Source organism: Aptenodytes patagonicus, chromosome 9, assembly GCF_965638725.1.
Source record: "Aptenodytes patagonicus chromosome 9, bAptPat1.pri.cur, whole genome shotgun sequence".
Classification (NCBI taxonomy): domain Eukaryota; kingdom Metazoa; phylum Chordata; class Aves; order Sphenisciformes; family Spheniscidae; genus Aptenodytes; species Aptenodytes patagonicus.
The window spans coordinates 537,781-553,078 of record NC_134957.1 but is presented as its reverse complement, the minus strand read 5'-3'; the positions used below and the strand labels follow the sequence as shown (position 1 = coordinate 553,078).

Genomic DNA, 15,298 nt, shown 5'->3' with positions numbered 1-15,298 from the left:
ATTTACATCCATTTTGCCTCTGCAGTAACTTTCTTTTCCAAGTACAAATGTTTCTTGCAAGGGACTACAGATTTCAAATCCTCAGGCAAGAATGAGAGGTAGCACATCTTGCTTCAAATTTATTATCTCATTGCAATCCAGAGACAAAAGCACAGATTCAGCATGCATGAACAAAAAAACCCGATCACTCTCAGATGTGAAACCCTCACTTTTCATAAGTTCATTTGTGAACGTTTTCTTTCCAGAACAGAAATTTTATTGTATTGAGAGGGTTTCATGCAAAGTGTTTAGCATAACACTGTAGGCATACTGTGGCATACCCCAGTCATTTACTTGCATGCTTGGAAAAGATGTATTTCAAAGGATAATTAAAATACTATTTCAGTGAACGACTGTGTTCCAGGCGTCAAGCGTAACACTAAATATCCCCGTAAACCTGGCACCTCTCTGAACAACAAGTGTTTGGAACAATTCTGGCATTTCACCCTGTAAGGCAAGAGTTCCCAGTTATGGTTCATAGATGATCCACAAGCTGCAAATCCTCTCCAGCAGATCTGCGGTACCATACATTACCATAATGCAATAATCTCCTTGTGATACTCTGCAAGCACTCTCTGGTACAATGGGAGCCTGAAAGAGTTAAGGACTGATGGCTACCTAGCAGTCCAAAAGTTTTGAAGTCAATCACTAGCTCTTTCCTTTCTTCTCATTCTTTAAATACCACTCTTTAAACCAGAAGTAAATTGCATCTCTCATGATCAGAAAACTTCTCCTTGTCTGCATCAGTGCTCCTGGTTTGTGAAGAGCATTCATCATGAGAAGTTTAATATTATTTAAAAGAGGAGTTTAAGCGGAAAGCATGAAATTCATTTAAAATGAAATGAGGAACAGTAATGCAAAGATCCCAGAGAACATTTTCAACAATTCACAGTGAGAAGCTCTGCTCTTATGATTCAAATCAGAGCTAGACCCCTGCAACTGACTTAGTCACTCAGATGCATTGAACAAGGCCTGCAGATCACAAAAACCAACTTAAAACTGGTTAAAAAACCAATTAAACTCCAAACATATTTCCCTTTCAGAATTCACATCTACCCCTTTGAATTTTATTACCTGTACCACAGAGACAGGAACAAAATGTTTCCTAAATATTGGGAAAACATTGAAGTAAGCAAATAAAAATAAACGTGGGGAAGTCTATTCCGATATAAACATGAGACTTTCATCTTTGCAAACAAAGAACTAGTCAGCATATGCTAGAGTTTGTTTTCTTTGAACATTGTTCTGTGACACAAGAACTACAAAACACACTGTTTAGTGCAATGGGAAACCTCCATTCATAGCTCTACAGCTTCATGAAGATGAAGATTAGTACTGAGGGTAGTGATAGACTTGTATATCAAAAACTTAGTAACTCAGCTCTTCTCTTGACCCATCTGTCTCCAGACAAAAGTTCACATGGCACAAGTGAAGAAGCAATGTACAAGATCAAGATGTAAAATGCAGCTGGTTCTGTAGAATAGGTGGTATATTCAATTTAGAAATCTTTTTGCTTTGCTTGTTGATTTGTCTTCTCTCATTCTTTAGGAAGAGTTTATCATTCTATTTCGAATGATAAAACTATGAGAAACAAGAAAAAAAAAGAACTTTGAGAAAAAACCTGCTGTTTTCACGCAAAGTTTTTAGTAAGAAAATCTCAAAGAACAACCAACCACAGAAGAGATACACAGTTCAGAGTACTTTTCAAATGTTACATGGCATATGTCATTCTTTAACATATAGAGAAGAAAGCAGATTTTCAAAGTTTGGAATGATAAAGAAGGGATGATTTCACTTACCTCTTTTGGCAACTTCATCAACATATCTTTGCAGCGCTGCACGCACATCACCGCTTTCTGAAAATCCCCTTGAGCAACTGCCTAAGAAAGCAGTAGAGCATGCCAACAGTTAGTGAGCAACTTGTCTTTAAAATTCATTAAAAGACTGATTCCCTAAAATAGGACTTGGGTTTTTCACATTCAGTAAAGCTAGGTTTGGGATTAGATATCTGTGCCTATAGTACTGTACATTCTTATATAATTCTGTATATTTCTATGTATGATATCAGATGATAAAGACACCGAGAAAAACACTGCAGTCCTTAGGTAGTGTGAAAAGGCCAGATGCATGGGACAAGTTCATTCAGTTGTTAAGATGATACAACAGTTCAGCAAACCTTAAACCACCTCTCCAATAATTTAAGGTCCTCTTTTGTCTCTATAATCAAATAAAAATTTTGGCCACTGCTTTGGCCTGTTTAGGGAAGCCCTTCAGAATTTTGGAGATAGTACTCCCCTTCTAGACACTGAGGTCAGTGGGGTTATCAACAAATGCAGGCAACTACATTTTCTCATACTTACACTCATATGTCTGTAATACTCTATAGCATTGATAAAGTACTCAGAAACTTCAGTCAGGCACAACAACGCCTCACAAAACTTAGAATTTCTAAATTACATGCTTCGAATTATTGTAACTTGTGTTATTGATCCCCTAGAAAACCTTTAGCACTTTTTCAGACTTCTCTTACATTGCGCTAGGCTTTTTTTAATAATTATCACCATGATTCTTACCTCATTGTATGATGCCAGAGGTTGAGACTTTAAAGAAAATATCAAATGTCACGGAACTCACTATTTCCAGATCTTGTAATTTTATACTGATTCTCTCACTGTTTAAAGCCTTTACATGTGGAAAGCAGCATGTATGAGGTCATGGAAGAGAGGGTATTCATGTATAGGAAGATCTCCCTCTGATGGCATATAATATTAATAGCTTTGATGAAGTTCATGAGTTTGCAGAGTCATGAAAATTGTAAGTTACAGAAGACTTTGCACATGTGACTTATAATATCTACTTGTTAGATATGAACCTTGGCTATCTGCAGCCATGTTGAATACTACCTTTATATACTTTCAATCAGCCTAGCTGCAAATCCTAGCACAGTACGATAGGCGTTCCAAAGTGACTAGTCTTGCTGTGTACATGTTACACGAATGCAGTTTGGGGGACCCAGGCCCTACACCAGTCCTATCCCCCTTCTTCAGTCAAGCACAGGACACCTTTGGAACTGACACATTTATGATTCAGAAAGGCAGCTGTTTGTTTTATAAACAGCCATGCTAGACAAATCATAGAGCAACAAATCTGAACTAGAAGATATAAACACCACAGCAGAAATGATAGCAATAAATTAGGCAAATTAAAAATCATTAAATGATTGCAACACTGAATGTGAACACAAGATCTGCTATCTTACATCTAAGTGAAGGAAATATATCCCTCAGCAAGTCTTCAATACCAAGCATTCATACATCTAATAACTGGGCCAGAGTTTCCCTCTATACCCATAGTGACTTATAAGGAAAACTGGGAAGAACACATACTGATTCAGCCTGGTAAGAGAGTACTTTGAAGAGGTTCTTCTCCACATCAGCTTTGTGCACATGAATATCTGCTTCACCATCGCTCCCCTTAAGTAATTTCGCATACAGTTTTTCTATACTCTGGAAAACAAAGCATAGGCATCACCCATGGAACTTACAAATAGGTGTGTTTATAAGAAATTAAAACTGGAAAAGAACTTACACTCATGGCAATCTCTAGAAATCCATCGGCAAGATCAGCTTTTCCAATATCTATCCATCCTTTCCCAGTTTTCATAGACATCTGAAGGAAAAAATGATAAGTGCTTTGTGAAAATATAGTCACTTTCAAGAAAGGCAATGTTAGATCTCATCTTGTTGATGCACATATCTAGTGTAGGAGAGGGGTATTTCAGCTCTTCGATTTCTGACAAGCACCTCTCACATCTGAATGAAGTCCGTAACACTTAGAGGCAGCGTAAGACTTATGGTGCCCTACTAGACAATATTATAAGATACTGAAATAAATGAATATGCTGCTCATATAACATTTTCCGTATGACAAAGATGTGATGCTAACCGCACAATCCAGAAATTCCTAACTGCACTGGCTCAGCAAGGTATGCCTGTGATAATACAGGTCCCCCTTCAGCGTGTATATTCCCCAGACTACAGGTACATTTCACTCCCTTTCCAAAGCAACCGTAATAGGGTTTGAAGGTTTCCCTTGGTGATCAACTGTACTTTATTGCTCACCCACCATTAGCCTTACCAAAATCTGCCTTCGAATAGTTCCCTCCAGAGGATCACTGCCTTCACAAAGGCACACCAGTCTGCAAGCAACAAACCGTACTGCAAGAAAACAGTGCAGACATTCGTAAGTTCCCTTTTCTCTTTTTTTTTTTTTTGAAAGTCAGACCCTGCCATATCTGAAAGACTGCTTGTCATTTTAAATTACAAGAGAAAAATTTGAAAGCTTCAGGAGTCAAGCAGTCTGAATTTTAGCCAAGCTGCTTAAAACTGCTTTTTAGACAATAAGAAAAAAAAAATATTCTCATCAAAATACCTATTAAACACTTTAGAGAGAGATTAAGTTAAATACATGGTATTCAAAGACTTAATTACATTGCAGGTGCTTACAGTAACATGTCTTGAGAGCCTCAAAATAGCCTTCAGCAAAATAGGGAAATGAAGTTTAATAATCTTTACACTTTCAAAGTAAAAAGCAAAAATATTTTCAGGCCTTCCATCAGCCTTTCCATCAGGGATGGAAAAGACACCACTTAATGTATTTAAAATAGCCTCTCCCTGGCCCTTCAGCTGTAATACAAGATCTGAGAACATTACGCTCTACAATTACTACTTATTTTGTGTAAACTTACCCTTTTCCCTTTACCTGATATAATTTATATGATGCAGATTATACATAATTTTGACTATAATCCCTCAAGACAAAAATGTAGGCCAGATATTGCTATCTTGCAGAACCACATAAAGAACAGGCTGAGGGAAAAGACCAAAAGCTCACTTCTCCTTTCCCCCAGCCCTGCCCCTGGCTCCAAGCAAACCCACCAGCTGTGTACCTGGCTAAAGCAGAGAAGTAAAAAGAGGATTTAGAGGTTTTCTGTGTGTAAACATTGATGAGATAGTTACGTTAAAGAAACAATCTCACTTGATATAAATTAAGTGACCAACAGTCTAAAATTTACATCTATGTTATTTCCATACATTTTAGATTAAATCCATAGCATTAGAAGGCAAATTACAGCTTCCTTCGGTCACATCACCTCTTTACTGATGCTCTGGCACAGAAAGAGTGATAAGAATGTCTACACTGATTCTGTGTCACAAGGAGATCACTATTACACCAGGATGCTCCTTCCTGAACTGTTTATACAAGCCCACCTGTGTATTTTCCTCTGTTTACACCCTATCTGCAAAGATCCAAACAAATCTAGAGCACTACATTCATGCCCGTCAGCAGAGTTTTTCCTTTTTGTGCTACAGCACACAGAACACATTTAGGAAGGCATAGAACACATACATACGTTTAGCTCTTTGCTCATCATTGACAACAGAACCCATGTGTTTGGTCACAGCCCAGTTCCACAGGCTTATTGCACCCTCTTCAACCTGAGTACGAGAGAATTCCATTAGATTTAATTTTGTCCTGGATTTGGGTCATATTGAAATTTACTACTGGAAAAGAAACCATCTTTCATGTGTATCACAGTAATGACCTGTCCACATGTTTGTGCAACTTCCTTTTATGTTGGAGTCAAAGGTGTGAGTTTTCCATGAAACTGTTACATGATCCCACAGGGAGATCTGGGATAGTGACCTGAAAACAGGCATGCTGAATGGACCACATAGCATTTCTTCAGCTAAAAGTATGGATCATTCTTTTCTATAGATCCATCGTTTCAGAAGAATTAGAAGCAGCTGGCAGGAAGCACATACTCTTTTCATAAGTGTATTTCATAAGATATATTCAGTCTTATAGAAGACTATTTCACATCTTCTAAACACGAGAGCACTTCTAAGATGAAGCAAGGTAAGAAAGAACATGACTGTGTAAATCCAAGGCTGACAAGACCTGAAACTAAAAAGAACTAATTAATCATATGACCAATAGCACATATATGTGACATCATCCATCAGTGTGTTCAGCTCCAATTTGAAATTATGCATAATAGTGAATTCTGTAAGTGAAGTGGTGGACTTTAGAAACATCAAATATGTTTCTAAACAAATCCCATTAATCTGTCATATTACCGAAATGTCTGAATGTATGTTTCTATCAAGTCCTTTTCCAAACTTAACAAAACATGACCTCACTTACTCTGTCCATCTGGGATGAAGTTTTCTCACAAACACTCAGATACAAAATTTGTGCAATAGCACATCACCATGTCCAAAATACAACTGATTCACTGGCAGTTTTCAGAATACCTTATATACATTTTAAACAGATGTTAAAAAATTTGAAGAGATTGGAAAAGAGCTGTAAGAATTGTATCAGGTTGGAAAACATATCTATAGTAAGGCTTCACCTCTTTTGCCTATCAAAAATAAACCTTAGTAGTTTAATTATTCTAAATACCTACATCGGGAAGCTTCTGCTATTAGCAAACAAAGAACAAAGGCAACTGACTATATACTCCTGTTAGAAAGATGATGCAGTCCTACATAAAGGCAATAAGCTCCTTTAACAACCCACCTTGAAGGGCTGCACTTTCCATCACTTCAAATCCTAGTTTCCATGGCAGATCTTGCCTATAAATACACTCTTGCCTAACTAGGAGACATTTTACGACCCCTCTTATTGAAGAGATCAGATTACAAATTAATGTTTTCTCCTTTAAAAATAATTTAGCCCAACTGATTCAGGAAGAACTGAAGGATACTAGTTCTATGCTCCTGTATTTCTTTACAGACTGCACTAAGTGTACTTTCTGTTGTGACACTTGCTAACCTATTTTGCTCCTTGTCACAAATTTAGGACTTTCAAAATCAGTCTTCCTTAGATGATAATCACTGAGTTAAATCTCCCTTCAAAATATAATTTTGGAGGAAAAGGTTGGACAATATCTCAGCTGGTCTTGTTTTTATTCCAGATTCATATATTAGTCATCAGACTTCTTTTTGAAAAAGGCCTTTTAAAGTAGATGTTTACTACTTTCTAAGTACTCCTCTAGAAGAAATACACAGAAGGAAAAAAACCTAAAATTAAAGGCAATATAAACAACCTAATTCACTTTTATAATGTATGAAAATGAGTACTCCCCACTCTAATATTAGGTACTGGGTTTACCAGACAGTTAAAATGACATGCTTGCTTGTTTTCTTCTTCCTCAAGTATCTGCTATCATCGGAATCCACATACAGGATGAGAAGGACCTCTCCTCTGACCCAGTACCAAATTCAATGCATCAGCGCTCTATGCTTGCATTTTTACTTGAAATTACAATCAGATACGACTAGAAAATTGAAATAATAAAAACCTTAAGATCACTAAGATACCAGTAACTTCTCCCATTATGATGCACACTTTTACATTTAGGATCAGCATTTTGCATTGACTTTTTAAATGTAACATTTTCCGCTTTATTTTGGACTTCCACACTATTGGGTCAAAAGATGAAAAAATAAACTGTTTTTTTTAAATCCCAATAGCGTCAGAGTTAAACGTTTCACTTCACCGCAAAGATGGGAAGCAAGAGCAGGTGCTCGCAGAGCTGCAGTAACTGCAGCCACCCACCCAGGCGAGCGCTGCCGTGTGGTGTGAAGCACGTGTAACCCCCATTTCTTCAGGCGGGCTGGAGGGAGGCATCGGGCTGGGAGGCTCTACCTCAGCCGCGCCCCCATCCTCCTCAGAGATGCTCCTCGCCGCCTGGAAGAGCTCCTCGGTGAGGGCGGCGATGCGGGACGGGGCCTCCTCGCTCAGCAGCTCCCGCACCAGCCCTGTAAGACAGGACGAGACGGGGGCGTGAGATACAGCCCAACAACAGGCGGCGGCTCCCAGGCGCTTATCGGGAAGGGAGCCCTCGCCCCGCGGCAGGCGGTACCTTCCACCGCCGCCAGCCGCGCTCCCGCCATGGTCGGAGCCGCCCCACAGCGCCGCCCGCGCACTGTGAGGAGGCCAGAGGAGAGGGCAAGGCACTGCTTGCGCATGCTTACCGCCCGCCCCGCGCGCGCACCGCCGCGGAGCATGCCGGGCCCGGCGCCACGGCCGCGCCGAACCCAGCGCTCCCGGTGGCTCCGCGCGCCGATTGGCTGTCCGGTGCTACCGCCCCGCCTCCTCGCTCCGAGCGACAGGCGCTGGGGCCAATCGGACGGCGCGGCGGACCGGCTCCCCCGCTAGCCGTCCGGTGGGCGCCGCGGCGGTTCTGGAAGGATCCCGGGAGCAGGGCCCGGCCGGGCGCGGGCGAGATGTCGGGGCTGCTCCACACCACGCTGAGCGGGCTCAACAGCGACTCCTACTGCGAGATCAGCCAGTACCGCGACCAGCACTTCCGGGTGCGGCCGGGCCTGAGGCGCGGGGGTGGGGGCGGGGGGGTCCGAGGCGGCGGGGCCCGGCCGGGGCGGGGGGGGAGCAGCGCCTGAGGGGGAGGGCTGTTGCTGGGGCAAGGCCGCGCGAGGAGGGCGAACGGGAGGGCACCGCGTCTCCGGAGCGGCGGAAGGTGCCCGCCGGGTCCTGGCGCCGGGAGCAGGGCGGCAGGCGTGCTCATCCCGCTGCGTGCTCCCCTCTGCCCTCAGGGTAGCAGGCAGCTGCAGGAGAAATCCCTGAAAATTTCCTCTACGCTGTATGTTGGCAACCTGTCCTTCTACACCACCGAGGAGCAGATCCAGGAGCTCTTCTCCAAGTGCGGAGATGTCAAGAGGATTGTCATGGGGCTGGACAAGATCAAGAAAACCCCTTGTGGCTTCTGTTTTGTCGAGTATCCTCTCTGGTTCCCGCTACTGTCAGCCCGTGTGCGGTTGCCATCTTTAGTTTCTCTCTGCACAGCAAGCTTAGCTGTACTGCTGTGGAAAACCTGAAAAGAAGTGATGGTCAAGTGCTTTCTACCAGGCGCTTCCCTTCCAACGTTGCTACTTCCCCACCACCACCTTAATTGAGAGACAGACTGTACAGCTGTGCTGTAGGTGAAAAGTGCTACCGCTGCTGTACTTTCTGGAGGTGGCAGAGAGTGCCTTTAATTTGTTAATTTCTTTAATGATTTTAGGGCCAAAATGAGAACTGTTACAATCGTCACTGTGAGCTCTTGCGTGGCCAGAGCACATGTTCACTTTCTCACCTTAACTTTACACCTGAATGAAGTAGCAGAATAAGCCATGGCGGTATTCCCAAGCACAGAGTACGTGCTTGAACAAGTTGTACTGTGAACTGTCTTTGCAAAGCTCTCTTCTGAGGCCTGCCTCTCTTGTTCAAATTCAGTCAAGTTTCACGTAGTATAAAAAGGCATATTACAGATTTCTTGCCCTTAGCAAGGTTTTAATGTGTTTGTTTCATCTGCTTGTGAAATAAGTGATCCAAAGCTACTTCTTGTCTGTGCAGGTACTAACATTAAAGTTCACAATCCTTTCTGAGTGGGAGCTGTTTTTAGCTTGGATTTATATGAGCGCAGTTTTTGATCCCATAGAGAAGAGCAGGAAGAGTAGAAAAGGCTGGAAGGCAGGGTTTTTCTGCTTCTCAAATACAATAGTTCTCTTTTTTATTTTCCCTGTACCCAACAAAATAGCACTCTTAGTTCTCCTTATAGTATGCTTCAGATACTACACAAGAGCAGACGCTGAACACGCAATGCGATTTATCAACGGCACACGACTAGATGACCGCATCATTCGAACTGACTGGGATGCAGGGTTTAAGGAGGGACGACAGTATGGAAGAGGAAAGACTGGAGGACAGGTAAAGGCAATACCAGCTCATACCTTGAATTTGATCCCCCTAAGACTGTGTACTGCTTTGCTAGTTTTGTCTCATGCAGAACAATGTGTAGACTGTAAAGACCTGATAATGAACTTTAGCCACTCCCAGGTTGTTTTGGTAACTGATGCCTGGTGTTAAAAACTAGAAATAGAACTTAAGGCCATTTCTGTCTAGGACTCTAAACTTCCTGCAATGCAAGCAGAATGTTCCCTAATCCAAGCTAGTACTCTTAAAATGATGCAGAATTTGAATCTAGCGTAGCTGCTAGACCAATCTCATAGCACAGAAGTTTGCCCCAGTGCGAAGGTGAGGTTCCTTTGCAGATTTCCAGGGTGGAGGGGAGAAAATGTTCTGGAGGCCAAGCCTGGCAATTCAGAAAGCTGGACTGCAAAGCTGAATGAAAATATTTTGGGGTCTTCTTTGCTTCTTATCTAAAAAGGCCCCAGCCATCAGATATATCCTCATTTGTCATTTTTAGCACCATTACCGCCTTTTTGGTAGATGATTTGAAGAGATTTCAAACGAGTCAAAGTGCTTCTAACCTGAACTTCAGTTCCCCACCAACTGAGCAAGGAGGGGATGATGATTCTGAACTCTAGCAGGAGACAGGCAATGCAGGGTACTAATATCTGTGTTACTGCTGTGCCCCAGGTGCGAGATGAGTACCGGACAGACTACGATGTGGGAAGAGGTGGCTTTGGCAAGATCATTCAGATGCAGAAGGCAAATCATCAGCCTGCGATCTATTAATTGCCTCGTGGGTCCTAGCTCATAGAGGGCTCTGTCCTTCCAGAGCTAGCCCTGTTCTCGCATTTTGGATTGGGGTAGGGAGTGAGATCCAAGTTCCAGCAAAAGGTGACCCTCCTTAGACTGTGGATATACATGTATTCATTCCCCCTTCCTTCTGGGCTAGAGAGGATGTTCTGTGCTGATACAGGGCAACAAGGGAAAAAAAAATAATGGACAGCTCTGCAGGATTCTGGGTAAGAAGAAATGCAGCATGTCACACACACCTTGTGCTATGACATACTCTTCATGTTGCAGCTAAGCAGGTGGCTTCCTCCCAGCTGCAGCTGTGGTTGCTCTCAAATGGAACTTCTTAAAAGCTTATCACCATCGGAGCCGTCCAGGTGCCTGGGCACCTTGTGGGGATGCACAAGAGATTCAGGTTTTTAATTTACAACCTCATCTGCTTACAAAGCAGTATCACTGTTTGGATGAGAGAAGTGGAACAAGGTCTTATCATCTACTTGGAGGTGCTTGTCTGCACATCTAGCCCTTGGGTTGGTCAGGGCCTGCAGAGCATTTCTCTTTATGATGCCCCCAGTGCTGCCTGGCTTTTCAGATCCTCACTGTTCGGCATGATTTTGTTAAAAGTTTCTTTCAATTTTTTAAATAAACAGTTGTATCGGGTCTGGCTGAGATGGAGTTAATTTTCCCCCTAGCAGCCCTCATAGTGCTGTGCTTTGTATTGGTAGCTAGAAAGGTGTTGATAACACACCAGTGTTTTGGCTACTGCTGAGCAGTGCTCCCACAGCATCAAGGCTGTCTCCAGCGTTTCCCCCCTCACCCAGTAGGCTGGGGGTGGGCAAGATCTTGGGAGGGGAGAAAGCCAGGACAGCTGACCCAAACCGACGAAAGGGATATTCCATACCATATCACGTCTGCTCAGCAATAAAAAGGGGGGCAGGGGGCATTTGTTATTATAACGTTTGTTTTCTGGAGCAACTGCTATGGTTGCTGAAGCCCTACTTCCCGGGAAGTGGGCAGACATCACCTGCTGATGGGAAGTAGAGAATAAACCTTTTGTTTTCCTTTGCTTCCACACGCAGCCTTGCTTTTGCTTTATTAAACTGCCTTTATCTTGACCAACAAGTTCTTTTCCATCTTATTTTCTCCTCACCTGTCCTGCTGAGGAGGGGAGTGATAGAGTGGCTTCGTGGGCACCTGGCATCCCGCCCAACGTGGGGCCTGAGACAATGGCAGTTTTGTATTAAGCATGCTATAGCTGTAGTAGTTATTAAGTAGCAAGCTTCTGTGCGGGTCACAGAGTTTGTTGTCTGCACTGCTTTATCTCTTTATTTTGCTGAGCTTGGGAACATGTTAGTACAAACAATGGCTGCGTGCTTTGCCCTGGCATTGATGGCCTTGCTGTGCTGGGAGAGCTATCTTGTGGAGAGGATGAGGGAATACATCTCCCTCTTCCTACCCGGGATTGATGTAGGTGGTTTTATTATGCAGGGTCCCAAGGTCCTTGTTCACCCTTACGTGAGCTGTTTAATACTACTTATTAACACTCTTGGCCTGTTACGGGGTTTGTGGAATCTGGTGTTGTCCCGGTGTAAGAGAAGACAACTTTTGGGTGAGGCAATACTGAAATGTGCCCAGAGGCAGCCGGTCCCTGGGTGGCAGGGTGTGTGGAAGGATTTGGGCAGGTGCCTAGGGCGGTTATCACGTCCCATAGCCTGGGACTTTACACCTGAACCGGCAAGTAACCCTGGCAAACTGACGTGCCACCTGATAGAAGGGTGCCTTGCCTACCCCAATGAAAACCAGCAGCTTCTAGCACTGTACTGGGGCTTGGCCTGTGCCTACCAAGCCACAGTTCAGTACTCTCAGAGCACTGTGGTTAAGGCAGGGACCCAAACCACCTCTGAGAATACCTTGACTGAGACCAGAGTGCAAACTACATCTGAGGATATGATAGTAGAGATAGGGACCCAAACAACAACAACTGCCCCAGTAGTGAAAAAGAAAGAGTGGACAAGGAGGTCAACGGGTCCATATCATCAATTAGTAAGGGAGGAGGAAGAAGAGAAAGGGTTTGACCAAGAAGCTGGTCCTTCGGCAAAGAAATTGGAGGAAGGAGTGAGAATTCAGACAAGAAGCGGAAACTACCCAGTCTCTGACCTCATCAGAACTTCGAGACATGCAGAAAGATTACAGCCACCAGCCAGGTGAGTGGATTGCTGCCTGGCTGCTCTGATGCCAGGATAACGGGGCCGACAGTCAGCAATTGGAAGGTAGGGAAGTCCAACCGCTGGGATCCCTTGCTAGAAACCGGGGAATTGAGAGAGGAATTGGAAAAGAGGCAGCAATTTGCAGTCCCTGGAAATAGCTCCTCTCAAGTTGTGAGGGCAAGATATCCATTCAAGGAAGATCTTGTGAACTCCCCAGGAAAGTGGACTACTGCAGATGAAGGCATCCAGTACCTGAGAGAATTAGCGGTGCCGGAAGTCATCTACAGTGATCTAGACAATGATGAGGTCTACAAAGATCCAGAGGATGTCCTGTGCACACGGGCCATGTGGAAGAACATGATTCAAAGTGCCCCAGTGTCATATTCTAACAGCTTGGCAACGATGTTTTGCCCGGATGTGGATACAGCAACTGTGGAGAGAGTGTCTTCTTGGCTCCAAAACTTTGAAGAAAATCTCTGTCTCTCCTCATCCCTACAGGCCAGCGCCTTGGCTGTCAGGGGCACCCTAAGAAGTCGGTCCCCTCCTGCCCCAGTCGGAGGGAAAGGGAGCCCCAGGTGCATGCCGTGTGGTGCACTCTGGTTCTTCCTGCGTGACCAGAGGGAGGACATGAGGAAGTGGGATGGTGAACCCACCTTTAAGCTGGAAGCCCGTGTACACAAACTCGGAAGGAAGACAGCAGTTAAGAAGGGGCCACGCAAGAAGGCTGTCAGCTCTGTTGCTGTAGAGACACAAGAAGGCAATCGGCGATCTCCCAGACATAGAAGGACTGAGATCACCTCCCTTGATCCTGGTGAAGGGACTTCTGGTCTGGCACTGAAAGGGTCAGACAGCAAATACTCTGACCAGGAACAGGAATAGAGGGCCCCTGCCTTCTGCCAGGAGGAGGAAAGGGATGACCAGGTGTCGTGGTTTAACCCCAGCTGGCAACTAAGCACCACACAGCTGCTCACTCACTCCCTGCCGGTGGGATGGGGGAGAGAATCAGAAGAGTAAAAGTGAGAAAACTCATGGGTTGAGATAAAGACAGTTTAATAAGTAAAGCAAAAGCCGTGCGCACAAGCAAAGGAAAACAAGGAATTCATTCACTACTTCCCATCGGCAGGCAGGTGTTCAGCCATCTCCAGGAAAGCAGGGCTCCATCACATGTAACGGTTACTTGGGAAGACAAACGCCATCACTCTGAACGTCCCCCGCTTCCTTCTTCCCCCAGCTTTGTATGCTGAGCATGACATCATATGGTGTGGGATATCCCTTTGGGCAGTTGGGGTCAGCTGTGCCAGCTGTGTCCCCTCCCAACTTCTTGTGCACCCCCAGCCTACTCGCTGGTGGGGTGGGGTGAGGAGCAGAAAAGACCTTGACTCTGTGTAAGCACTGCTCAGCAGTAACTAAAACATCCCTGTGTTACCAACACTGTTTCCAGCACAAATCCAAAACATAGCCCCATACTAGCTACTATGAAGAAAATAAATTAACTCCACCCCAGCCAAAACCAGCACATTCTTCACCCCTTATTCCATACTATTTATGTCATGCTCAGTTCCCACACTATCCTATATATTCTCATTACCCACCCCCCCCTTCCCATCCTTTGATACAATACACAGATTATCATTCCCTTAGTCTATGGACCACCCCTGTAAAATGTCCACAAATGTCCACAAAATGTCCACTGAGTTCATTTAGTCCATGACTTTGGGCTCCGTCTGTTATGGTGGTCACTCAGGACAGGAGAGGTGGTGCGTTGCGTGGAGTTCCTGGGCACTAAAGCCAGCTCAGGTCCGGTCACTGCTGCACTTGCACTGCTTCTTGTAAGGCTTGTCCTCCATTGGTTCAGGTGGTTCCTGCTATAGTAATTCCTGTAACATGCAACTCAAACCATGGGTTACAAAAATTTAAAGGTATTTCCATTACAATCTCCGCCCCTGGTCCCTTTAGGCCAGGCTATAGGGTTTAACATTGCAATGAACTCCTCCCCTTGCTCCTAGCCTGGCTAGCAACAAGGGGTTCTTGCTATAGTAATTCTCATAACGTGCAACTCAAATCCTGGGTTACAACAATTTAAAGGTATTTCCATTACAATCTCCACCCCTGGTCCCTTTGGACCAGACCATAGGGTTTAACATTGCAATGAACTCCTCCCTTTGCCCCTGCTCTGGCTTGGACTTATCCACAAGACTGCAGTCCCTTAGTGTTGTACCTGCTCCAAGCAGAGCCTTATTTATGAGCCACATTTTCTTCAGAGGTATACCTGCTGCGGCATAGACTTATCCACAGCCACAGTCTCTTTGAGGTGTCCTCTCCCAACTTCTTGTGCACCCCCAGCCTACTCGCTGGTGGGGTGGTGTGAGAAGCAGAAAAGGCCTTGACTCTGTGTCAGCACTGCTCAGCAGTAACTAAAACATCCCTGTGTTACCAACACTGTTTCCAGCACAAATCCAAAACATAGCCTCATACTAGCTTCTATGAAGAAAATTAACTCT

At 44.2% G+C, this 15,298-nt stretch overlaps 2 protein-coding genes across 2 annotated transcripts in view; one reads left to right on the top strand and one right to left on the bottom strand.

The window, feature by feature from the left end:
* Positions 1–8,029, bottom strand: part of TEX11 (testis expressed 11) — a 33,479-nt gene extending 25,450 nt beyond the window's left edge. Inside the window, exons 1-8 of the mRNA XM_076346850.1 lie at positions 7,973–8,029; positions 7,666–7,868; positions 5,453–5,537; positions 4,177–4,256; positions 3,628–3,708; positions 3,426–3,545; positions 2,613–2,639; positions 1,839–1,919 (exon numbers count right to left, since the gene is read on the bottom strand). Coding sequence (XP_076202965.1) covers positions 1,839–1,919; positions 2,613–2,639; positions 3,426–3,545; positions 3,628–3,708; positions 4,177–4,256; positions 5,453–5,537; positions 7,666–7,868; positions 7,973–8,003 — 708 coding nt within the window. The 5' untranslated portion in view covers positions 8,004–8,029. The remainder of the gene's footprint in view (positions 1–1,838; positions 1,920–2,612; positions 2,640–3,425; positions 3,546–3,627; positions 3,709–4,176; positions 4,257–5,452; positions 5,538–7,665; positions 7,869–7,972) is intronic.
* A 238-nt stretch (positions 8,030–8,267) lies between these two features.
* Positions 8,268–11,656, top strand: LOC143164365 (nuclear cap-binding protein subunit 2). Its single transcript, XM_076346849.1, has 4 exons — positions 8,268–8,423; positions 8,664–8,845; positions 9,678–9,816; positions 10,489–11,656. The coding sequence occupies exons 1-4, from the start codon at positions 8,337–8,339 to the stop codon at positions 10,585–10,587; spliced, it is 507 nt and encodes a 168-aa protein (XP_076202964.1). The 5' UTR covers positions 8,268–8,336; the 3' UTR covers positions 10,588–11,656.
* The last annotated feature ends 3,642 nt before the right edge of the window (positions 11,657–15,298 follow it).